The sequence below is a fragment of the Pleurodeles waltl genome, chromosome 3_1 (assembly GCF_031143425.1).
Source record: "Pleurodeles waltl isolate 20211129_DDA chromosome 3_1, aPleWal1.hap1.20221129, whole genome shotgun sequence".
Lineage (NCBI taxonomy): Eukaryota > Metazoa > Chordata > Amphibia > Caudata > Salamandridae > Pleurodeles > Pleurodeles waltl.
The window spans coordinates 1,773,470,576-1,773,497,323 of record NC_090440.1 but is presented as its reverse complement, the minus strand read 5'-3'; the positions used below and the strand labels follow the sequence as shown (position 1 = coordinate 1,773,497,323).

Below are 26,748 nucleotides of genomic sequence, written 5' to 3'. Positions count from 1 at the left end.
TGCCTCTAGGTACCCACATCCTCTATCCAAGGGCAATGCTCTGTGGATGAGCTGGTCAGGGATATTTTCCTATGTTTTTCTTGCCTCTCCGTCTCATTCCATTTCTAGTTCAACAGATCAGGCAGACATCCCTCAGAATGATACTTATAGCTGCCCTGGTTCACCACACTACTGGACCTCTCAGTAGTCCCCCACGAGAAGCTTCTCAGCAGGCTGGATCTTCTCACTCACAACCAAGGTCAGGTCAGGTCAGACCCTCCAGACCACAAATCTCTCAACCTTGCAATATGGCTCCTGAGGTCTTAGAGTTAAGTTACTTGGATTTGCCTGCAGAATGTATGGACATTCTCAGTGTTGCTTGTAAACCCACTGCTAAAGCATGTTATGCTGCAAAGTGGAAATGCTATTTTTTCTACTGCCAACCCAAACACATTATTCCCATTAAAGTACTGTTAAAGACATTGTCTGCTGTTTGCTTTATCTACAAGAAGCAAATTTAGCCTACACCTCCATTTGCTTATATCTCGCTGCTATAGCTGCATATTTACAAAACAGACACCATTCATCCCTGTTTCAAATTGTAGTGTTCAAAGCATTTATGGAAGGCCTTAAATGAGTCATTCCACCAAGAGTGCCTCCTGCACCATCATGCAACCTCAAATTTTTCCTTACCATACTCATGGGACTGGGATCTCCTTTTGAGCCACTTCACTCATGCCCTCTTCAGTACTTCTCATGGAAAGTGGCTTTTTTTAGTTGCTATCATGTCTCAGATGTGTTAGTGAGCTCCAGCCCCTAGCCTTGGAAGAACCATTTTTCCAAATTCATAGGGACAGAGTGGTTTTTCACACTAATCTGCAGTTTCTTCCCAAAGTGGTCTCTCAATTCCACATTAATCAACCCATTGAGTGACCAGTCTGATTCAGTTGCCGAAAGAGCCCTTCACACTTTAGACGTTAAACATGCATTAATGTTCTACATTGTTAGAACTAAGGAATTTAGAAAGACTAAACAGCTCTATGTAGCTTTCTCACTACCTCATAAAGGCAATCCAATATCCAAAAGCAGCATAGCTCTGTGGATAGTAAAATGTATTCCAACTTGTTATACTAAAGCAAAAAGACAACTTCCTGTCACTCTCAGAACGCACACACTACCAGAAAGAAAGGAGCCCCTATGGCTTTCATTGGAAATATACCCTTAGCTAACATTTGTAAGGCAGCTACGTGGTCTACAGCCCATACGTTTACAAAACACTATTGTGTAGTTGTACTTGCAATCTTTGTTGGGTATATAGATGGGAAGAAAGGTCAGGCAGGGCAGAAGAGAACCATCTCTGGATGGGTCGTTCTCTGCATTAAAATGTGGGAAGGTTTGCATGCTCAGTCTACCAGAGCAACAGCTGCAACCACTGCGTTAGCGCGCTGAGTTCCAGTCCTGGACTTTTGTCAGTGGCGTGGGTATCCTTGCACACGTTCACCAAACACTACTGCCTAAACAGTCCGGTCCAAAGGGATGGGTACACTGCTGTTCGGTCCTGCAGGACTTCCTACTATGATCTTGGGACTCTCCTCCGGGAATGGTATTGCTTGGGTATCTATTCTAAGGTAAAGAATCTGTAAATAGAAGTCTCTATCTGATGAGCATGTTAATTACCTTCGGTAACCCCTTTTCTGATGGATACAACTACCTGTGGATTCCTCACCTTATGAATTTTCCCAATGCGGCAGCATTCTATGGAATTTTTTTCTTCCCAGCTCTCTACGTCGACGAGGACGTCACAGTTGCCCGACTCCCATGCGACTCCGTCTGACGTCATTGTGGCAATAAGAGGTCCTCGTCAGGAAGTTCTTGTCCTTTTATCAAAAGGTGCAGTGGAGTTGGTTCCAGAGCAAGAAAGGGGTCAGGGTTGTTATTCAAGATATTTCCTGATCCCTAAGGAGGATGGTCGTTTGAGGCCTATCCTGGACCTGAGGGTTTTGAATTGGTTTCTTTAAACAGGAGAAATTCAAAATGCTGACCCTAGCGCACGTGCTTCAGGCGTTGAACAAAGAGGATTGGATGGTGTCTGTTGACTTGCAGGATGCTTACTTTCATATCCCTATTCTGAAGTCGCACAGGAAGTATCTCCTGTTTGTGGTGGGGTCGCAACACTACCAGTTTGCGGTCCTTCCATTTGGTCTTACTTCCGCACCTCGAGTCTTCACGAAGGTGATGGCGGTGGTTGCAGCAAGTCTCAGGAGGAAGGGAATAGCGGTATTCCCTTACCTGGATGATTGGTTGATCAAAGCCAAGTCTCCAGAGCTCGTGCTGCATCATATGCGGATGACAACCCAGTTGTTGTTCGATCTGGGCTTTCTGATAAACGTGCCCAAATCTCACCTGGAGCCCTCTCAGCACCTCCTGTTCATAGGGGCAGTACTGGACACAACGTTGGATTGGGCCTTTCCTCTACCTCAGCGGATTCAGGACATTCAGGCATGAATTCCAATGTTTCGAAATGGAGTGGTTGTCCCAGTCCTCAAGGTCCTACGTCTGCTCGGTCTGTTCTCTTCTTGCATTCCGTTGTTCACTCATGCATGCTGGCATATGAGGGCTCTTCAGTGGTGCCTCCGCTGGCAGTGGTTTCAGCACAAAGGGGATCTCGAGGAGTCGATAATGATCTTCAGTCTCACTGCAGAGGACCTGCAGTGGTGGGCTGTGGATGGCAACCTTTCCCAAGGAAGGCCGTTTTCACTACCGCCTCCAGTGGCCACGGTTATAACGGATGCCTCCACTATGGGGTGGGGAGCTCACCTGGTGGACCTGGAGGTCAAAGGTCATTGGTCTCCAGTGGAACAGATGTCTCTGTTGGAATTGCGGGCGATACGTCTGGCTCTCAAGGCCTTCCTCCCTTCCCTTCGCGGTCAGTCGGTCCAAGTCCTGACCGATAACACTACTGCAATGTGGTATTTAAACTAGCAGGGAGGAGTAGGGTTGTACCTTCTCTGCAGTGAGGCTCTGCGGCTCTGGTCCTGGGCTCAGGACCATCGGATTTGCTTAGTAGCAAACCATCTGGTTGGAGTTCTGAACTGCGTGCGGACAGTCTCAGTCGGCGTTTTTCGGCCGATCACAAGTGGCGGCTCCATCCAGACCTGATCTGTTACATCTTCCAGATGTGGGGGTTTCCTCAGGTAGACCTGTTTGCCACTCGGGAGAACGCGCACTGCCCGTTGTTCTGCAGCCTCCAGTATCCAGTGCAAGGAGCACTGGGGGAAGCGTTTCAGATGTCCTGGAACGGCCAGTTGCTTTACGCGTTTCCCCCCATACCCTTAATTCCTCGGGTTCTAGCTCCGGATTGGCAGAGAAGGGTGTGGTACACAAATCTTCTCCATTTTTCACTGTGCCCTCCGCTCCGTCTCCCTCATAGGGCAGACCTCCTCTCGCAGTTGCAGGGGCAGGTTCTACACCTCCCCCCCCCTACAGAGTCTGCACCTTCATGCCTGGAGATTGAACTGTGCAGTCTGAGTTCCTTTTCTCTCCCACCAGAAGTGGTGGACGTTATTTTATCGGCCAGGCGACACTCCACCAAGTCTATCTATGCTGGCAGATGGGCAAAAGTTGTTGATTGGTGTTGAGAGAAGCAAATTGATCCTTACAAGCCCATTTGTCGGATGTGTTATTGTTTGCATTGTCCTTGGCACAGAGGGGTTGTGCAGTTGCGACTGTGAAGGGCTATTTATCGGCACTGTCGGCCTTTCTATGCCTTCCTGACCAACCTTCCTTGTTTAAGTCCCCTATAGTTGTAAGGTTCATAAAGGACTAACTAATAGGTTTCCTCCCACTCCTTTTCTTATGCCTTAGTGGGATTTGAATTTGGTTCTCACTTTTCTGATGGGTTTGCCGTTTGAACCTTTGCATTCTTGCCCGTTAAGGCTTTTGGTTTTAAAGACAGTGTTCCTCACAGCCATCACGTCTGCTAGGCGTGTGAGTGAGCTTCAGGCTCTGTGTTAAGCCCCCTTCACATCTTTTCATGCAGACAAGATGGTGCTGAGAACCAGGGTGGCTTTCATACCAAAGGTAGTTACTCCCTTTCATATGGGGCAATCCATCACACTCTCGACCTTTTACCCTCCTCCCAATCCATCGAAAGAGGAGGAGAGACTGCATCGGCTTGACCCAAGGATGGCTTTAAGCTTTTATATTGAAAGGACCAGAGAATTTCGCTATGTGGGGAAGAGGAAAGGCAAGGCCGTCCATAAGAGAATGCTGTCCAGGTGGGTCATTCTTTGTATTAAAATGTTATTCTTTGGCAAAGAAGGATCCTCCTGTTGGAATCAGGACCCATTCCACCAGGGCTAAGTCTGCCACTTCAGCCCTGGCTAGGGGTGTTCCAGTGGCTGACATTTGTAAGGCCGCAGCTTGGGCTTCCCTAGACACTTTCGCTAAGCATTATTGCTTGGACGCAGAGGTTAGGAGGGATGGCTATTTTGCACGGTGTTGCAGGATTTCTTTGTGTGACCACTCAGGACCCACCTCTGAGTGCGGTACTGCTTTGGGACTCAATTCATAAGGTGAGGAATCCACAGGTAGTTGTATCCATCAGAAGAACAAGTTACTTACCTTCGGTAATGCTTTTTCTGGTGGATACACTAGCTACCTGTGGATTCCTCACAGTCCCACCCTCCTCCCCATTGCCTGTCTGGTCATACCAAGTTTTCTTTGGGTGAATATGTATATAATATATATATGTATATATTTATTGTTACTGTTTATATTCGAATAAATATTATGTATTATATTTGATTGATGTATTTATGTTGAGTATGTGATGTCGGTAATCACCTGTTCACCTCAAAGGCACATAAAAAATGGTGAAAACTGACGTCAGTACGCCGACGAGGACCTCTTAGTGCCACGATGACGTCAGGCGGAGTTGCATGGGAGTCGGGCAATTGTGACGTCCTCGTCGGCGTAGAGAGCTGGGAAGATAAAATTTCCGTCGAATGCTGCCACATTGGGAGAATTCATAAGGTGAGGAATCCACAGGTAGCTAGTGTATCCACCAGAAAAAGTGTTACCAAAGGTAAGTAACTTGTTCATCTGGTAGAGACATATTCTAGTAGCAGATTCCTTACTGACCCACCCATCCTCCCCGCTCTGCGAACTGATTTCTAGGGACAGGGACTTTCCATTCAGTGCCCTAGTGTTGCCAACCAGTGTTATTCACGGCTCCACCCTTCTGGCGTGGAAAGTCGTGAAAAGAAACTGACGTCAGTGCGCCGGGGTGGTGCCGATGTAGGTTCCACAACGTCATACCTAGCACGCACGATGACTGACGCAAAGCCGACTGATAACACCTAACGTCGTGCAGGGGTACTACTCGAGAAAAAAATCTCTGGCTCCAGACTGATGCCTGGGGAAAGTCTAAGGTAAGGAATCTGCAACTCGAATATGTCTCTACCAGTTAAGGCGTTACTGAAGGTAAGTAACTTGTTCATCTGGTACGTCTGCTGATGAAGTGATGTGTAAAATATCATGATTGGATTTCTAAGGCTAACTGAAAGAGGAGCAAAGAGAATTCAACATTCCTTCATTTGTCATCTTGATTGTCATCTGATATAAACAAGCTGAGTAGAGTGTATAAACTCAGAAACCACTGATTCTACCTTTTATTGTTTTACTTTTTCATTAAATTTGTAGCACAAAGTACAATTACCAATAGATTGACAAAAAAGCCTTAAATGTAACAATATGTTGTTTGGATTTAATGTTAATTTGTTTACTTAACTTTTTAGAAAACATCAGCCCTGAAGAAGAATATAAAATTGCCTGTTTACTTATGGTCTTTGTGGCAGTTTCATTGCCAACGTTGGCCAGCAATGTCATGTCTCAATACAGTCCAGCTATTGAAGGTAATTGTTTTTCTAGAAAATTTCATTGCAGTTGAGAATTATAACTTGCTTTGTATGTGCAAAAAGGCATGCAGACCTGTATTTCTAGTAATGATTCTTTCTGTAGATTCTACTTTTTTCTAGATGTCTGGCATAAGGCAAGACCTGTTTTCCTAAATAAGCCTTCAAAATACCCGCATATACATACGTTCATACAGGGGTTTTCAGTAAGCCTTCTTCATCCATTGATCGCTTGTAGTGTCATCCATATTTTGCTTCCTTCAAGCACAGCACACACTGTGGTAAATCAGTCCACTCACTTCAGCCATTATTCCCTTTTGAATGAGTAATGGCATTCTTCTCATGCGCATTGTGGTCATCCACACAGAAAATTGTCCAATCTAATAGAGACATCTAGTTGCAGGTTCCTTGCTTTGGAATTTCCTCTAGCTGTTAGCCTGAATCCGGAGTTGTTTTCCTGAGTAGAACCCCTGCGTGCTGTTAGGTGGTGTCAATCGGCTCTGCGTCCATCGTGGGTCCTGTATAGGTGCCACCCCGGCACACTGATGTCCGTTCTGTTCTTTCAGCGCCAACCATCACTGATCTGAAGAAAAAGCTAACCCTCAGTCACTTTTTGACTGGTCTTTTTCGACTTTTGTGAAAGCTTTTTTGAGTATTTCTGCCCCTGGTGCATGAAGGGATGTCTTTTGGTAAGATCAGGTTCAAGCTCTGTAGATCCTGTCATCGGAAAATGTCCGTGACTGGTCCGCACCTCATGTGCCTTTGGTGTCTGGAGGGTGACCCGAAGTCGAGCTCAGAGTGCCGGGCCATGAATCCAAAAGCTTTGAGGGAGCAGGCCCTAAAGCTGATGGTGGCCTGGCCCTCTCCGCATTAGTCCTGGTCTTGTTCGAGAAGAAGGTCCCTGGATCAGTCGCGGAGTCCCCTCTCTTCGTTGTCCCACTCCAAGTCCTCAGGACAATTTGGTAAGTCGAGGCATAAGAAGTTGAAGAAAGCAAAACGTTCTTCGACTTCACCTCGTCCATCTGCCGAGGAGGGAACAGGAGCATCAGCGATCTAGGCCTTCCTATGCAAAGTCTGGCCGCCTCCGCGCCTCCCGGAGTTCCTGGGAGCCAGAGCAAATCCTGCCCAACGTAAGAAATTTTGAGGCCATTTTTAGGCAGTCCAACTCCGCTGGTGCGCCTTAGGGCCCCGCAGTGTCAGAAGGGGTCCCTTCGGCTCCGAGGGGCACCGATTGATCCGTTCCTAGATCGAGAATGGCATCGGTCGTACTACCTCAACTTTCCCCTGGCGCCAGTTCCGATGTCAACTCTCCCGGCGCCACCCATGCTCCCCGGTGCCTCTGTTCCCATCCTCATTGCTGACAAGTAGCCTGATGGCCTTACATCCTGTGTCAGATCCTGAACTAGGTTACGGTGAGGAATGGGAAGGATCACTGGACCCTTTGGAATACCAGCTGCAAGACACCATGGACTAGCATATGGAAATGGGTGAAGCCAGTGTACTGGATAGCTCCCTACCGTGGCTGTAGAGGAGGGAACTTCATTGTCATTGATGGTATGGAGAGCAGCCGGTTATCCTGGACCTTGAGCTGCCTTCATTGGCAGTCAGGAAAAACCTCCTGACAGATGTACTTCAGCCTGGGGATTCACCCTCCGCACCCCTGCTCGTATTTAATGAAGCCGTTATGGATGTCCTACTGGGTACCTGGTCCAAACCCAGCACAGGCTCCTGTGAACAACACAATCGCCTACCACCATGGCCATCTAGTGTGACCCAGGTTTCCTGACGTAACCCCCCCTGAGAGCTTGGGTATCCAAGCCTCCACCTCTTAGGGTGTGTTCCCTTCCACACCCCTGGATAGGGAATCCAAGAGGCTAGACACACTTGGGAAGAAGATGTTTTCTTCTGCCAGCCTAGCATTGCAGTCCGTAAACACCGCATGCCTTTTGGGCTGTTATTCCCACACGCTGTGGGATATGGTTGCACAGGTGCTGCCACAGGTCCTGGAGGGGGCCTGGGTAGTACTTTCCCAAACAGTTGCTGTCGGGGAGACACAGCAAAGTTCACAATCCTATGGAGACTGGACACGGCCGACTAACTGGGCAGAGTGTTTGCTTCAACAGTGGCTTTGAGGCGCCACGCCTGGTTGAGGGCGTCTGACTTTTCGGGAGATGTCCAAGCCAATCTTATGGACAAGCTCTTTGCGAGCATCCGTCTCTTCGGAGAGAAAGCAGACTTGGTGCTGAAGCCCTAAAGGATTCTTCGGCTACGGCCAGGTCCTTGGGCCTTGCAGCAGCCCCTCACCCCCCTCAGTCTGCTTTTCGCCTCTTTCGTGGCTGCCACGTCTAGTGCTGTCCAGCCACTGTGCCATGCATGCTGCCCAGCCTCTGCGTGGTCGGGGATGTGGGATCCACCGCCCTCGTGGAGCGGGGACCAATTGCAGACAGGATTTGCCATCACCTGCTCCACTGGCAATCCATCACGTAAGACTTGTGCGTTTTAGGGACAGACAGTTTGAAAGAGCTCTTCCCTCCCCTTCAAGTCTACCCCGCCATCCATGCCACCATCCTACAATCGGATGACAGCACTTCTCTCAGAGGAAGTTAAAACTCTCTACAACTCTCTAGGCCAAGGGAGCCATAGAGAGGAACCCTGTGCAAGAAGTAAGTTGTGGTTGTTAATCCCGCTACCTTCTGGTACCCAAAAAGAACCAGGTTGTCCTCTGCCCTATCCTAGACCTCTGGTCCCTCAATCCAGTAGTTCCCAAACTGTGTGCCGCGGCACCTCAGTGTGCCGCCATATCCAGCCAAGGGTACCGCAGTGGCAGATGCTGAGCTGAATTGCACCAGCCTCTGGAGTGCAGACCGGGTGCGCTGTGTCTGGGGCCCACTAGGGGGTGCGCTTTTTCTGCCTCACCTAGTTTACACCTATGTAGCTCACAGTGTGCATGATGCATCACTCAAATGAATGACGTGAGCTTTAGCACTCTAACCTCCACGGAGACAAGACCAGGTGAATTATTCAAAACAATTTAGGCACAGAAACTGTATTCCTGTTTAGGCATGTTAAAAACAGCACGAATATCCACAACCAGACGTACCCAAGTGCCCTTTTTCTTGGCATGGTTACCTCCGTTTTCTGCCTGTTCTCAGTGTCTTTGACTGCGTTCACTGGGATCCTGCTAACCAGGACCCCAGTCATTATCCTCTCTCCCTTTTAACTTGGTAACTTGTACCTTTTTCATCCCACATTTGGCATACTGGTACCCCCATGTCCCTAGTATATGGTACATAGGTACCCAGGGCATTGGGGTACCAGGAGATCCCTATTGGTTGCAGCCTGTATTATGCCACCCATAGGGAGCCCATGCAAAGTGTTTTGCAGGCCTGCCATTGCATCCTGCGTGAAAGGGTGCATACACCCTTTCACTACCAGTTCACTGCACCAGGTCACTGCAAGTCACCCCTATGGCAGGCCCTCCTAGCCCAGAAGGCAGGGTGCAAGTGCCTGTGTGTGAGGGCACCCCTCCAGTAACAGAGGTGACTCCACGAACTTCAGCTCCATTTTCCTGGACTTCATGAGTGCGGGCCCCATTGTTTTGCGTGTACTGGACATAGGTCACGACCTTTGTCCAGCTACATAATGGTAACTCCGAACGTTGGCATGTTTGGTATCAAACATGTTGGAATCATACCCCAATACTGTTGCAAGTATTGATAGTATGATTACATGCTCTCTGGGCGCTCCTTAGAGGACCCTCAGCATTGCTACCACCAGTCTTACAGGGTTTCCCTGGCAGCCCAAGCTGCTGCCACCCCTCAGACAGGTTTCTGCCCTCCTGCTGCTTGATCTGGTCAGCCCAGGAAGGCAGAACAAAGGATTTCCTTTGGGAGAGAGAGGTAACACCCTCACCCTTTGAAAATAGGTGTGACTGGCTTGGGAGGGGTAGCCTCCCCAAGCCACTGGTATGCTTTGAAGGGCACATATTGTGCCCTCAGTGCATAAACCAGTCCAGTCCACACCAGTTCAAGGACCCCCATTCCCTGCTTTGGTGCAAAACTGGACAGTGAAAAGGGGAGTGACCACCTTTAAGTGCCATGGGCCAATGTGTCTAAAAAATAAAAAAAAGGTTTTATTTCACGATGGCCAAGCAGCTCCCTAGGCACTGCTATTGATTCCTCATTGAACTGTGCCTTATCCCAGGAAGGCATTGCAGGCCGCACTCAACTTTAAATGGGATTTAAAACCGTTAAAATGTGGCTGCGCACAATTATGTCTCCATATTTTTTTGGGTGATAGTAAAAAGAGGACTGTCCATGGTCATGTGAGCGCATGCATTTGCAGCCAATTTTAAGTAGTTTTTACTAAAGTATAGCAAAAACATTCCAATATGCCAGTCTTCGTGTATAAACACCCAGACTGCCATGTTATAGAACTATTGATACAGTAATTTCATATTCACATCTATCTAAAAAATAAAAGTACAAAATCCTATAACAATTCTAGTCCCTGTTGCAAGAACTTCTTCAGACAGAAGAGATCTAAATATCTAATAATATAAATCAATAACTGATCTCAAACATGTCAAAAATAATCATGCCATTCTAAATATGAGGATGGCTGAGTAGTTATAAATTAGTTAAATCTAATAATTATTAGATCACAAAATGCTAATCAGACTACTCAGTTTCCTTGTTGAAATCCAAATCTTGATTATCTTATATATGTGGTCTTTAAGTTCCCCACTATCTAGCAGTAGTGCTTCAAACTTTATAATTCTTCACAGTTATGTATAAACTGCTGCAAATAACATGTGACATTTTACTTAAACCTCTCCTTTATTTAAGACCTTTCCTTACCTTTTAAAAAGGCAACCATAACCATCAAAGTGCCATTACAGAAATGGGTTTCCTAGCAGCTACAAATCTCAAGCAAATGGGCAGCTTTTATATTCGGTCTCAATCAAAACGGCTACCACCACATGCACTTAAATGTTCTAACTCTCTGTGGTACATTGCTGTGATATATCTCCCCTGCAAAATGGCACCTAGAAGAATGTGGCTACAATTCATGATTATTATAGCACCTTCAAGTAGTAAATAATCAATGTCTGTCCAACTCCCTTGTCATCCAAAATGCCTGCAAGCGGGCCTCTGCTTAGCCCACAGACGATGCACCGCTACCTTACAGAGAGCAAGAAGCTTGTCGCAGAGAGTGGTTATAGGAAGTGGTTACCCACTGGCTCCTAACACATTTTGTAGACTCTCTTTCTGCTATGATGGGTCCCAGTGGCAGGAGATGCAGGAGCTGTTTAAACGTCTACCTGAGGGATTCAGTAAGAAGGGGAAGGAGATATTGTCAGAAGGCAAAACCGTCTCTGTAGGAAGCTGGCTCTCTGTATGGTGCTTTGAAATGAAGTACACAATGTAGAGAGTCCAGGTAACCCTTACTGGTTAACATGGCTTTCTTCAAAAATCCCAAGTGCTCTGTTTTGTGGTAGTGTGGTCGAGCAGCTTAGGCTTATCAAAGGGGAGTGTTGAGGATTTGTTGTACACCCACACAGTCAATACCTGAACCAAAAAAAACACATTAAAGAAACCCGACAATAAATCCAACACCAATTTATAAAAATAACACAGATTTTTATATTATTTTATGCACCAAAATCTTTGTGATCAGGTAAGTACTTTTTAAGATAGGTTATTAACATTTAAATAGGCAATACTATATTTGCGGTAATGTTAATCTATGGGGAAAAACATACGCTGCATAAGACCCATTGTCAACAACTTACAGGGCTGTTCTTCAGGACTTAAGGTTTGTAGGGGCCAAGGTCCAAGGCTGCACCAACAGGTCACCTCGATTGGTGCGGGGGCATCTGGGTGCAGAGGTGCTTTTTGGTGTCAGGGCAACCCATTGAAGTCAATAGGAAACGTTCCCTGCAAAAAGAAGCTGCAAGCGGTGACTTTGGGGGGGGGGGGGGGGGGGGGGGGGGCAGTCGGTTCAAACCCAAAGACCCATGGGTCTTTAGAGTCTCTGGAGCCAGAATGTATCGTCAGTTGATCGTGGCTCAGGGTGGGGGTCTTGTGTGCAGTGGTCTTTTGTCCGGTGGGCCGCAGCGGTCAGAGGCACTCTGGTTACACAGAAAGAGGCTGCAGATATGGACTGAGGGTCCAATCTTGCAGAGCTCAAGGATGAGTTCAGGTCTTGGGAGTCTCTGGGTGCTAGAGACACCGTTGGTTCACTTGGACTCAAGCTGTGAGACTAGGGTGCAGAGGTGTTTTGAGGTGTCGAGTCACAGCTGTCAGAGACACTTGCTTCCGGTGACGATAGATGAGATAGGGACAAAACAAAACAGCTCGGCCACTCTGGATGCTGGCTTCTGGCGTTCTGATCTCCCTTGTCAGCTGGTTGATCTCTGTTGGGTCGGTGTCCATGTTGGGCTGCCAGCAAGGCTGCTGCAAGGGGTCCGGTATCCCTGATATTGGTGCTGGGGTGCTTCTGGCAGATCTAGCATCTTTTACTTTGCTAGGGAGACGGGGTGACCTCTATGAGCACAGAACACCTCCTCTTGAGTGGCTGCTGCATCTCTGAGGCCAGGGGTCAGCAGTTCAGTGAACCGGAGCCTGCGTTGCGGTCCCTGCAGGATGCAGGGAAGTAGCTTAGCTACTCCACGGGAGATGCCAGCTGTTTTGCAAAGTGCTGGCAACCCTCCCTGGCTTTTGGAGACTGAACAGCTGCAGGACGAGTCGTCCTTGTCGCAATTGGTGGGGACAGCAGGCAGGCTAGCAGGGTTGGCCCTAAGTCAGTTACTGCTCCTTACGCTCTTTGGTGTCCTTCTTCTTGAGTCCTTTAAATCTGAGTTCCTTGTGTCAGGGGGCCACCTAAATACTGGATTTAGGGGCGTTAAGGGGAGTGAACGATAGTAGCCAATGGACTACGTGCTCTAGGGGTTAGTACACCACCTATATGACCACTTCCTGTGGGACATGGGCATTACCCTGTCCCAGAGTTCCTAATTCCACCAAAATCAAGATGGTGGAATTCTTCTTTTGTGGGTCACATCAGGCAGCCCACTTTAGGGGTGTGACTGGCCTTACAGTGCACCACGCTTCCCTGCATGTCTAATTTCCCACCTGTCCTGGTGTCACCTGGCTGGAGGTGCAATCTCCCAGGTCTGAGGAGCCAGGGATGTGTATCAAAGGAGGCAGAGGCTTTGAAGCCTTTGGCCTTGATATGTTGATTTACTAACCTTCCTGCAGGAGAAGGTGATAGTACCTCGTGCCAGAGTCGGCATTGTTCCTGACCTCCTGGGAGCATGGGCTGTCACCTGCAGGTGGTCAGAAACACTATAGGACTAGTAGGGTTTCAGGGCTTTGGGTGCATAGCATAATAAATCTAGTACTGACATGAGTACATGTAGGAAAGTACCCTCTTTTTGCCATGGCTACCCCTACATTTTGCCTGCTATCAGTGTGCTTAGACTGTTTTCACTGGGATCCTGCTAACCAGGACCCCAGTGACTGCGCGCTCTCCTCTAAATTTGGTTGCCTTGGACCTTTGTGCCCTCTACAGTTGGCATACTGGTGCCCCTTATAAGTACCTAGTATATGGTACTAAGGTACCCATGACATTGGGGCACCAAGGGTTCCCCATGGGCTGCAACATGTATTGTGCCACCCATGAGAGCCCATCCAAAATGTGTCTGCAGGCCTGCCATTGCAGACTGCATGAAAAAGTGCATGAACCCTTTCACCACATGTCATTGTACCAGGTCATTGTAAGTCACCCCTATAGTAGACCCTCCTAGCCCAGAGGATAGGGTGCAGGTCCATGTATGTGAGGGCACCCCTGCATGAGCAGAGGTGCCCTTGCGAATTCCAGTTCCATTGCACTGGACTTCGTAAGTGTGGGGAAGCCATTTTACCCATGTACCGGACACGGGTCACTACCTGTGTCCAGCTACATAATGGTAACTCCGAACCTGGGCATGTTTGGTATCAAACATGTTGGAATAATACCCCAATACCGTTGCCAGGATTGGTTGTATGATTCCATGCACTTTGGGTGCTCTTTAGTTGATGACCCCCAGTATTGCTTCTACCAGTCTTCTGCGGTTCTCCAGGCAGCCTGCGCTGCTGCCACCCCACAGACACATTTCTGCCCTCCTGGTGCTTGACCAGCTCAGGCAGGGGAAGACAGAACAAAGGATTTCTTTTGCGAGACGGAGTCAACACCCTCTCTCCTTGGAAATAGGTGTTGCATGGCTTGGGAGGGATAGCCTCCCCAAGCCACTGGTATGCTTTGAAGGGCACATTTGGTGCCCTCCTTACATAAACCGTTTGCACCAGTCCAGGGACCCCTGGTCCCTGCTCTGGTGCAAAACTGGACAAAGGAAAGGGGAGTGACCACTCCCCTGTCCATCACCACCCCAGGGGTAGTGCCCAGAGCTCCTCCAGGTGGCCACTTGATTCTGCCATCTTGAGTCTGAGATGGGCAGAGGCCCCTAGGAGCATCTGTGTGGCCAGGTCAGACAGGTGACGTCACAGCCCCCTCCTTATAGGTGGTCACCTTGCTAAGTGACCAATCCCTCCTTCCTGGGCTATTTAGGGTCCTCAGATTCAACATGCAAGATTTCACCAGAACTCCTCTGCATCGTTCACTTCATCTTCTGGCCACTGGAACTGCAACTGGACTCTTCAGGAACTGACAATCTGCAACTCCAGCAATATTGTTTCTCTGGCTCCTTCAAGCAACTGAAACATTTCCCCGGCTGTGCATTTTCAGAGGTCGACGAGACTCCAGCCTGCAACAAGATGTAAGGAGGAGTCACTCCCCTGCTTCTGCAGGCGCCACCTACAATGACGACCAGCTGTGTGGATCTGCTCTCCTCCAGAACTGCATGGATCACAGGTGATGGTCTGAAGTGGTATTTCCATGGATCTTCAGGGTTCGTGCAGCCCAAGCCCACAGCACTACTTCCAGCTTCTGTGTCGTGGGGGTCCTTGGGATTCCCTCTGCAGGTGTCATCGTGGAGGGGTGGAGAGGTCAACCCAGGGTGGGCACTTGCTCGCAATCGCCTGCGTACTCTCTCTTGCTAGATGGACCACCTGGACACAGGCCGTGGGCATCGGGTGCACAGGGATCAAGACTCACGCATCCGGAGTGAGGTGGGAGTCCTTGGTTGTAGGTTTCTTCAGACAGAGCCGCTGTCTTCGGGAGTTCTTGGTCCTTTTGGGTGCAGGGCAGTCCTCTGGAGTTGGCAGAGGTCGCTGGGCCCGCTGGACACGTCGCTGGTCTTTTTGCAGGCTCTTTAAAGCCTGAGACAGGCCAGTAGGGCAGGGGCCAAAGCAGTTGTTGTCTTCCTTGTTCTCTGCTGGGGGTTTCAGCTTAGCAGTCCTTCTTGTAGGTCACCAGAAATCTATTGAGCTGGGTTCAGGGAGGCCCTTAAATCCTAGATTTTAGGGGCGTTTTAGGGGTCAGAGGGCCGTAGCCAATGGCTACTGTCCCTAATAGTGGCTACACCCTTCCAGTGCCCACTCCCTTCGGGAGGGGACCACCTCCCTAATCTATTGGTCCATGTCCTCCAATCCCAGATGGCGGATTCTGCAAGGAGGGGGTCACCTCAGCTCTGGACTCCTTAGGGGTGGTCCTGGCTGGAGTTGTCACTCCTCCCTGTTTTTACTAATTTTCCCGTCGGACTTGTGGGGCTTTGTCCGGGGGGGTGGGCATCTCCACTCGCTGGAATGGCCTGGGGCACTGTAACCCAAAGCTTAAGCCTTTGAGGCTCACTGCTAGGTGTTACAGTTCCTGCAGGGGGGAGGTCTAAAGCACCTCCACCCAGGCAGGCCTTGTTTCTGACCAAAGAGTGCACAAAGGACTCACCCTATGTGGTCAGAAGCTTGTTTGAAAGTGGCAGGCTGGCACAGACCGGTCAGTTGTAAACTAACAGCTTGGGTAACATACAGGGGGCATCTCTAAGATGCTCTCCGTGTGCATGTTTCAATAAATCTCACACTGGCATCAGTGTGGGTTTATTGTGCTAACACGTTTGATAACAAAGTTCCCAGTATTCAGTGAAGCCATTATGGTGCTGTGGAGTTCATAATGACAAACTCCCAGACCATATACTCAATATGGCTACACTACTCTTACAAAGCATGGACTTAGACACTGTTGGGGCATATTGCTCATGCAGCTGTGCCCTCTCCTGTTGTATAGTGCACCCTGCCTTAGGGCTGTAAGGTCTGCTAGAGGGGTGACTTACCTATGCCACAGGCAGTGGTTTGTGGGCATGGCACCCTGAGAGGGGTGCCATCTCGACTTTGTCTTTTTCTCCTCACTAGCATACACAAGCTGCAAGGCAGTGTGCATGTGCTGAGTGAGGGGTTCCCTAGAGTGGCACAATACATGCTGCAGTCCTTAGAGACCTTCCCTGGCCACCGGGCCCTTGGTACCATGGCTACCTTTTACAAGGGACCTAAGTGTGTGCCAGGGCTGTGCCAATTGTGGAAACAAAGGTACAGTTTTAGGGAAAGAACACTGGTGCTGGGGCCTGTTTTGCAGGGTCCCAGCACATTTTCAATCAAAGTTGGCATCAACACTAGGCAAAAAGTGGGGGGGGTAACCATGCAACAATGACACTTTGCTACACAACCACCCCTAACCACCCCCCGCTCAAATGAAAGAGGAAGAAACTAACCTTTACCAAGAGAGTCCTCATTGTATAAGTGAAAGAACCTGGAAGGGCCATCTGCATTTGCGTGGGCAGTCCCAGGTTTCTGTTCCACTACAAAGTCCATTCCCTGTAGGGATATGGACTACCTCCAAATTTAGGGTTCTCACCTTTCATTTGCATTAGCTACCTGAGAGGTCTGTGGTCAGTTTGAACAACAAAGTGAGTACCAAACAAGTATGGCCTCAGCTTTTTCAGGGACCAAACCACAGCAAAATCCTCCCTCTCAATGGCACTCCAGCGCTTCTCCCTAGGGAGTAACCTCCTGCTAATGAAAGCAACAGGCTGGTCAAGGCCATCATCATTGGTCTGGGACAGGACTGCTCCTATCCCATGTTCAGAGGCATCTGTCTGCACAATGAACTTCCTAGAATAATCTGGAGCTTTAAAAACTGGTGCTGAGCACATTGCATCTTTCAGGGTGTCAAGGGCCTTTTGACAGTCAAGGGTCCAGTTTACCTTCTTTGGCATCTTCTTTGAGGTCAGTTCAGTGAGGGGGGTTACAGTGGACCCATATCCCTTCATAAACCTCCTGTAGTACGCAGTTAAGCCAAGGAATGCCCTTACTTGAGTCTGAGTTTTTCTCAGTCCAGAATTGTCTGGATCTTGGGTTGTAAAGGTTGCAGTCTGCCTCCACCTACAAGGTGGCCCAAGTATTCAATTGTGCCCTGCCCTGTTTAGCACTAGGATGCTTTAATAGAGAGGCCTGCTGTTTGCAAGGCCTGCAAAACCTTCCCCAGGTGGACCAGGTGACCCTACCAGCTGGAGCTAAAGACAGCAATATCATCCATAAATGCTGCACTAAAAGTCTCCAAACCAGCAAGGACTTGATTCACCAACATTTGGAAGGTGGCAGGGGCATTCTTTAAGACAAAGGGCATAACAGTGAACTGATAATGCCCATCAGGTGTAGAGAATGCTGTCTTTTCTTTGGCTTCTGGTGCCATCCTAATTTGTCAGTACCCCGCAGTTAAGTTGTTGTGTAGCCATTTTAGTTATAGCTTCATACACGTTATTTTAGCAAACTAAGCCTGCCACTGGGCACTTAAACCTAGATATATTTTACTCAGCTTTGTTTATTATTTTAACAATAGCCACATTTGCTGTCTTGTTTCATTTTTCTCTATATAGCTGTTCTTTGCCTAGGTCAGCACTGCGTTCTTAAACAAGACATTTCTTTCACTCTGTGCTTTCTCAAGGCTGCACTAAGATAGGCAGACATTTTCTCAGAACCTGAAGGGCAGAACTAGAGCTTAACATGCTGTGCTCTTACTTAGCCTAGGTAGGAATTATTTTAATGATTCTAGTGACAATATGGTAGCGTTATGTTTATGCTTTACTCTCCTTGTCACTATTTTAATCCTGTCATGCTTCATGGTCCTAGTTATTGCAGTACATGCTTTATTATCTAAGATGCAGTGGCTTCAGTAAAACCTTATTGAAATATATACTGCCTCTGATTGTCCTTGTTTATGTGAGTCTAATGTAACTGATAGAAACAGATGTGATCTGAGTGACCACGATTTCCGCAAGGAATTCATTGTTTCATGCGCTCTGCTGCCCAATCATCCCTGCTCTTGGGTAGAGATGAGGAACTGCTAGTTAGCCGGAGCAAAACCCGGATTAGGCTGACGGGTGTCACCTGTAGTGGGTTCAGACTCAGTCCCCCACAGTGCAAGTGATTCTGCCGCCCAAATCCAGTAGTTTCATTAGAAAAATGAGAGCCTACAAGACAAAGTCAAAGGTACTTAGAAATTTGGCTGCACCTAACTTGTCAAGCAATTCATCTGCTCTGAGTATTGGGTGTGCATCTGTCTTTGTGACAGAATTAAGCCCTCAGTTGTCCACACAGATCTTCATTTCTCTCTCGTCATCGTTGGTATGAGGTTTGGGGCCCAAGACCACTGGGCTAGCCCAAGGACTGTCAGAGTGCTCTATTACCCCTAACTCCAGCATCTTGTGGACTTCCACTTTGATGCTCTCTTTGACTTGGTCATACTGTCTATAGTTTTAGTTTTTGACAGGTAAACTGTCTTCTGTGTCCACATTATGGGTGCCCAGGTGTGTCTGATCAGGGGTCAAAGAGAAGAGCTCAGCATACTGCTGTAGGACTTGTCTGCAGTCAGCTTGCTGTTGGGCCAGAGAGGGTGTCTGAATAGACAACTCCATCTACTGACCTATCCTTAGAGTCAGTTGAGAGGTGGTCAGGGAGAAGTTCACTCTCTACTTCCTGATCCTCATCAGTAACCATCAGCATGGTTATGTCTGCCCTATCATTATAGAGTATCAGGCAGTTAACTTGGATCACCCTCTTGGGGTCCTGCTAGTGCCCAGGTCCACTAAGTAAGTGACCTGATGTCAGAGTCACCAGATCCTCGGGGTCTGTGCACGTTTCCAGCACGTCCACCACTGAACAGCTCCAAGACTCTGATAGATAAATCACAGAGACTGAGAGAGTTCAAGAGGGGAAGAGGGGATTAGGAAGGGAACAGCTGGGAAGGAGACCTGTAGTAAGAAAAAGGTTAGAACACACAATATGAAAATTATATCTCCTGAAATCAATACTAGACTATGATTCTAAGTCTAGTCACTCTGAAAACATGAACAATCTAAGAGTTAAGTTTAAAATGACTAAGTTTCAAGATGGCCGGATACCTGTAAGGGAATCAAGATGAATTAAATCAAAACTTTCTTATTCAAGTACTTTCCTTTACATGAGAATCAGAAAAAACATTCTGACTACATTTTAAACCAGTCATATAAATCCTGTTTTGAGAATGTATACTAGGACCATACATTATTGCATCTAGAAACTCTGGCCTTCTGTGTACTCTTAAAATGTTTCAATACAAATTGCGCATATTGCAGATAGATGTATATAGATATAGATAGATAGATAGTAAACACCATAAAAGGATTGTGCACCATGAATAACACAATATGGATTCAGGAAACAAATCACATAACTTGTCAACTCGAATATTACATAATAAACATCTTAGAATAGTGGCATACAATAAACAACATGAAATAAACTCGAGGAGAGAATCGTGCGTCTTGCCGATTCGAGTGTCACCATGTAAAATACCAAGAAATGGTAGCACGCAATGAATATCAAAGTCAAATCATTATCAATCGAATTGCGCGTCTTGCCGATTCGTAAAACACGATGTAAATGTCAAGAAATAACAGCTCACAATAAATAACAAGATCAAAGTACAATGAAACGAATCGCGCTTCTTTTGCCGATTCTTTAGCTACCATGCCAATGTCAAGAAATGGTAGCACGCAATGAATAACAAAGTCAAACCTTTATGAAACAAATCGCGCGTCTTGCCTATTTGTAAACTACCATATAAATGTCAAGAAATGGTAGCGCGCAAGTAATCTGTTACTCATTTAAGAATTAAACCAAGAATATGAAAATTCTCAATAACGGTGTCTGAACAGTCCAACCACGTCTTACCGCCTGGAACAATGATCACCAATGAAGGGCAGAAGACTGGAAGATCCAAATAGGCCGCTGGGACAGGAGCTCAGGAAGAAGCTGCTGCTCTGCACCGGGACCTCTGAATAGTGAGCACTGGGAGTTGGGCTGGCTCTCTTCTATAGAGTCTTGGCCCAGCCCAGAACCACGCCCAGGCATGTTGCAGGGAAAGTCCCTGGAAGGCCCTGGAAAGGGGCCACACCCTAACACACTCTGAAAACCTGCAGCAATACATTGCAAAGGAACAGTATTTGTAATCATATTAACAATAAGTTTTCAGGATTGAACTCTGCAATGCAAAAGGTTAAACCACAACATATCAGCACAATGCATAAATTACGTTGTTTTGAGAGTGCTGGGTTTTTGCATTTTTGTCGCCAATAGAGCGCGTACTGCTCTGGTGTTGACACCTGACTCTTCTTCTCTTGGACTGGGGAAGGGCCACTCCATCTGTCCTGAAGTTCCCTGGGAGCCACAGGCTCCAGAACCCAGACTTTCTGCCCTGGCTGGAATTCAACCATTGCAGCCTTTTGGTCATACCACAACTTCTGAAGTTGCTGGTTTACCTCAAGGTTTTTAGATGCCTTTTCCATGTACTCAGCCATCCTAGAGCAGAGGCCAAGCACATAGTCCACCACATCTTGTTTAGGATCATGGAGAGGTCTCGCCCAGCTGTCTTTAACAAATGCCAACAGATGATCAAAGGAGGAAAACCCTACTCCCTTCTGAGGCACCTCTCTGTAGGCAAAAAGCAAGCATGGCAGGAATACATCCCATCTCCTTTTGAGTTTTTCAAGGAGCCTCGTGATCATGCCCTTCAATGTCTTAATAAATCTCTCATCAAGTCCATTGGTTTGTGGATGGTAGGGTGTGGTGAATTTGTAAGTCACCCCACACTCATTCCACATGTGTTTTAGGAAAGCTGACATGAAGTTTGTACCCCTGTCAGAAACCACCTCCTTAGGGAAACCCGCTCTGGTAAAACATACCAATTAGGGCTTTGACTACTGCAGGTGCAGTAGTTGACCTAAGGGGAATTGCTTCAGGGTATCTGGTAGCATGATCCACTACTACCAGTATGTACGGATTCCCTGAGGCTGTGGGAGATTCAAGTGGACCCACAATGTCCACACCAACCTTCTCGAAGGGTACCCCCACCACTGGAAGTGGAATGAGGGGGGGCCTTTGCGTGACCGCCTGTCTTGTCACTGGCTTGACAGGTGACACAGGAGCTACAAAACTCCCTCACTTTCTGGGAGATGTTGGGCCGATAAAAATTGTTCACAAGTCTGCTCCATGTTTTGGTTTGTCCCAAATGCCCAGCTAGGGGGATGTCATGGGCCAAAGTTAGGATAAACTCTCTAAATTCTGAGGCACTACCACTCTCCTAGTGGCACCAGGTTTGGGATCTCTGGCCTCAGTGCCAAGGAGTCCATCCTCCCAATAGACCCTGTGGGAGCCATTGACATCTCCCTTTTCCTGTTCAGCAGCTTGCTGTCTCAGGCAATGAAGAGTGGGACAAGTCTTTTGTCCCTTTCACAGCTGTTCCCTTGTGGGTCACCCTGGACCCAAGAGCTCTACCTGATAAAGCTCCAGCTCCATGGACTCAGTTCCCTCAGGGGATAAGACATCTTCCTGAGAAGAGAGGTCTTGCTTCTTTTGCTGTTCAGAGGCTGGTCCCCCAGTCCTCTTACTTTTTCTCTTGGAAGGTTGGGCCATTATTCCAGGCTCCAACACTTTTTTTTCACCCTGTGCTCTGCGGTCTGGGTTTCACACACAACAGTTCAGGGATTCCCAGCATGGCTTTTGAGCTCTACCTCAGCCCATGCTGAGGACTCCAGATCATTCCCTAGCAAACATTCTACTGGGATTGCAGATGAGACCACTACCTGTTCCAGGCCAGTAACCCCTCCCCATTCTAAAGTCACCATAGCCATGGGATGGACCTTAGTTACATTGTCAGCATTGGTGACTGGAAACATTTGTCCAAGCAAATACTGTCCTGGGGAAACCAGTTTCTCTGTCACCATGGTGACACTGGCACCTGTATCCCTCAGGGCTTCTTCCTTTGTCCCATTGATTAAGAGCTGCTGTCTGTACTTTTGCATGTTAGGTGGCCAGGCTGCCAGTGTGGCTATATCCACCCCATCCGCAGAGACTAAAGTAGCTTCAGTCTGAACCCTGATTTGCTCTAGGCACACTGTTGATCCCAACTGGAGGATGGCTATTCCAGTACTAACAGGAGTAGTGCTAGTGAGATTTTTCTTTGGACAGGCTGTCTCCAGTTTGGTGTCCATGTTGCTTACAGTTGTGACACCAGGCCTTCTTAGGATCAACGTTTTTACCCTTGTACCCATTTGTGGACTGTGAAGAGGCTCTGGCCCTCCTAGGCAGGTTTTTGGGGCCCTTGCGAAGGCTCTTTGCTTTTTCCTTAGGTGTTTCACCACCCTTCCCCTGAGGAGGCTTTGTGACCCCTTTCTTTGGGCCACCCCCTGTGGAAGTCTTAATCACCCTAGTCTTGACCCAATGTTCTGCCTTCTTTCCCAATTCTTGGTGAGAAATTGGACCTAGGTCTACCAGATGTTGATGCAGCTCATCATTGAAGCAGTTACTAAACAGGTGTTACTTCTAATTATAAAGCCCATCATAGTCATGCACTCCATTGCCAGTTATGCAACCTTCTAGTGTTTTCACTGAGTAGTCTACAAATTAGGCCAGGACTGGCTCGAGGTTTTGTGAGCCCCCCTGAATCTAATCCTATACTTCTCAGTGGAGAATCCAAAGCCCTCAATGAGGATAGCCTTCATGTGGTCATAGGATTCTGCATCTTTACCAGACAGTGTGAGGAGTCTAGCCCTACACTTACCAGTAAACAGTTCCCAAAGGAGAGCTCCCAGGTTAGATCTGTTTAACTTTCTGGTTGCACACACCCTGTCAAAAGCTGTGAACCACTTGGTGATATCATCACCTTCTTCATTCATATTTTGAGAAATCCCTTTGGGGATTTTTAGGATATCAGTATTCTCTCTGACCCTATTTATATTGCTGCCACCATTAATGGGTGCTAAGCCCATTTCTTCTCTCTCCCCCTCTATAGCTAGGAGTTGTTCCTCCAAAGCTAACATTTTGGCCATCCTTGCTAAAAGGATGTCCTTTTCATTGAGGCTGCCTTTAATATTCCCAGAGGAGCTGGACTCCCCTGTAGAAGATCCAGATACAGTGAGTTCTATCTTTGGAGACAGGGGTCTGGTGACCCTAGTCTCCCTAGTTAGGTGAGGAGGGGGGAAATCATCCACCTCATCTCTAACATCTTCCCTGTCTGAGCGGAGTTCTTCCTCCTCAGCAGGGTAGTCCCTGGTGTACTCTGCCAAGAGCTCCTGGAGCTTGACCTTGGTGTAGGGTTGGAACCAGTTCTAATTTTTTTCAGCTTACAGAGGGACCTTAACTCTGCCATCCCTAGATGGAGGTACGGGGTGAGGTTGAGTTCCACAACCATATCCTCTGAGCTGCTCATTATGTTACTAAAAGTTGTGATTACTTTTTAGAAACTAAAAACTACTTCTAGTATCTAAATCCTAAATAAAAAATAAAGTTTAAACTTAAAAAGAGATTCTGAGGGGACTTAACCAAGGACCTAGCATGACTTTAAAAAAATTTGAAGAAATAGTCAAACTCAAAAATCAGTTTTCTAAAGGCAGTTTTGGAATTTAGTTGTGTGATCGGATGTTGGCTGAGTAGTCCAGCAAATGCAAAGTCGTAGACCACACCGCTGATCCACCAATGTAGGAAGCTGGCTCTGTATATGTTATATCAAAGTGAGATATGGTGTGCACAGAGTCTAGGGATTCCCCAGAGGCTTAACAGAGGCTAAAGGAGATAACACTAATGCTCTCATTTGTGGTAGTGTGGCCGAGCAGTTAGGCTTATCAGAGGGTAGTGCAAAGCATTTTTTGTACACACACAGAAAATAGAAGCACACACTCAATGACTTAACTCCAGACCAATGGTTTTTATATTGTAAAAATATATTTTCTTAATTTATTTTTAGAACCACAAGATTCAAGTTGCAGGTAAGTACCTTAAAAGATTCGTATTTCACACAGGTATCAACAGTACTTTGTTTGAAATAGGTAAGTAACACAGTTTTTGAATTATTGGCAATAAGCTATTTTAAAAATGGACACTGCAATTTTTAGAATCCGTTCCTGGGGGGAAGAAATGTTAGGTCGGTTTACAGGTAAGTACAACACTGACAGTTTCAGTCTCCAAGTTTTCGGAAATCCACTGGTTGGGGTTCAAGTTAACCCCAAACACCCACCACCAGCAACATGGGCCGGCCGGATGCAGAGGTCAAAGTTGAGCAAAATTAACAAGGACTTTTATGGAGACGGGGTGCTTGGAATCTGGCCTGACTGCAGGTAAGTACCCGCGGCTCGGAGGGCAGACCAGGGGGGATTAGAAGAGCACTGGAGGGGCCAGAAGTAGGCACCAAACACACACCCTCAGCGGCTCGGGGGCGGCCGGGTGTAGGGTGCAAACAGGACATTGGGTTTCCAATGCTGGTCTATGAGGAGACCCCGGGGTCACTCAAAGGCTGCAGGAGAGGTCCGCGGGGGGAGGGGGAGGGGTGTCTCAAGCACAACACCGGTCAGACAGGGAGGAGGGCCACCTGCTGAGTGATGTGTCACCAGGGGTGGGTTTCTCCGAGGTCTTGGGGCTATGGGTGCAGTGTGTTCTTAGGCATCAGATATCTTCGTCCTGAACTTTGCGGTCAGGGGGGTCCTCAGGATTCCCTCTGCAGGTGTTGTCGTGGTGGGGTGGAGAGGTCAACCCAGGGTCGCAATCGCCTGGGGACCCTCTCTTGCTCGGTGGACCACCTGGACATGGGCTGTGGGCGTCGGGTGCACAGGGGTCAAGCCTCGCGCATCCGGAGTGAGGTGGGAGTCCTTGGTTGTAGGTTCTAAAGACAGAGCCACTGTCCTCTGGAGTTCCTGGTCCTTTTGGGTGCTGGGCAGTCCTCTGGAGTTGGCAGAGGTCGCTGGACCCACTGGATGCATAGCTGATCTTTTTGCAGGTTCTTTGAAGCAGGAGACAGGCCGGTAGGGCTGGGGCCAAAGCAGTTGTCATCTTCCTTCTTCTCTGCTGGGGGTTTCAGCCTAGCAGTCCTTCTTCTTCTTCTTGTAGGTTGCCATGAATATGGTGAGCTGGGTTCAGGGAGGCCCTTAAATCCTAGATTTAGGGGCGTTTTAGGGGTCAGAGGGCAGTAGCCAATGGCTACTGTCCCTGAGGGTGGGTACACCCTCCCTGTGCCCCCCTCCCTTTGGCAGGGGAGCACATTCCTATCCCTATTGGTCCCCTGTCCTCCAACCCAAGATGGAGGATTCTGCAGGGAGGGGGGTCACCTCATCTCTGGACACCTTAGGAGTGGTCCTGTCTGGAGTGGTCACTCCTCCCTGTTTTTCCTAATTTTCAGTTGGACTTGCCGCCAACAGTGGCGCTTTGTCGGGAGGGTCGGGCATCTCCACTAGCTGGAGTTCCCTGGGGCACTGCAAACCGAGGCTTGAGCATTTGAGGCTCACTGCCAGGTGTTACAGTTCCTGTAGGGGGGAGGTGTGAAGCACCTCCACCCAGAACAGGCTTTGTTTCTGACCACAGGGTGCACAAAGGCACTCACCCTATGTGGTCAGAAACTTGTCTAAAAGTGGCCGGCTGGCACAGACCGGTCAGTCTTACTCTAGCTGTTTGGCTAGCATACAGGGGGCATCTCTAAGATGCCCTCTGTGTGCATTTTTCAATACATCCCACACTGGCATCAATGTGGGTTTATTGTGCTGAGAAGTTTGATACCAAACTTCCCAGTATTCAGTGAAGCCATTATAGTGTTGTGGAGTTCGTAATGACAAACTCCCAGACCATGTACTCAATATGGCTACACTGCACTTAAGATGTCTAAGAATGGACTTAGACACTGTAGGGGCATATTGCTCATGCAACTATGCCCTCGCTGGTGGTATATTGCACCCTGCCTTAGGGGTGAAAGGCCTGCTAGAGGGGTGACTCACCTATGCCACAGACATGGCATGGCACCCTGAGAGAGGTGACATGTCGACTTTGTCAGGTGCTTCAGAAGGGAGTAGGGTTTACCCCCTTTGAACTTCTGTTTGGCCACCCTGTAAAGGGACCATTGGCACTTGACCTCTCCATTGGCCTAAATAAGATGTGGTGGACTATGTGGTTGGCCTCTGCTCTAGGATGGCAGAGTACATGGAAAAGGCATCCAAAAACCTTGAGACTAGCCAACAACTCCAGAAGTTGTGGGATGACCAAAAGACCCCACTGGTAGAATTCCAGCCAGGGCAGAAGGTTTGGATTCTGGAGCCTGTGGCTCCCAGGGCACTTCAAGCCAGACCCTTACCCAATACTAGAAAAAAAGAATCAGGCCACCTACTTGGTGGACCTGGCACTAGCAGGACACCAAAGAGAATGATCCATGTTAACCGCCTGAAACTCAACAATGATATGGCAGACATAACCATGCTGATGGTTACTGATGAGGATCAGGAAGCAGAGAGTGAACCTCTCCCTGACCTCCTCTCAACTGATCCTAAGGATGTGTCAGTAGATGGAGTGGT

The 26,748-nt window shown here is 48.0% G+C and overlaps 1 protein-coding gene across 1 annotated transcript in view; it reads left to right on the top strand.

Annotated features, from left to right (window-relative positions):
* NCKAP1 (NCK associated protein 1) overlaps window positions 1-26,748 on the top strand; it is a 906,912-nt gene that overhangs the window by 759,755 nt on the left and 120,409 nt on the right. The window contains exon 28 of the mRNA XM_069225777.1: window positions 5,778-5,894. Coding sequence (XP_069081878.1) covers window positions 5,778-5,894 — 117 coding nt within the window. The remainder of the gene's footprint in view (window positions 1-5,777; window positions 5,895-26,748) is intronic.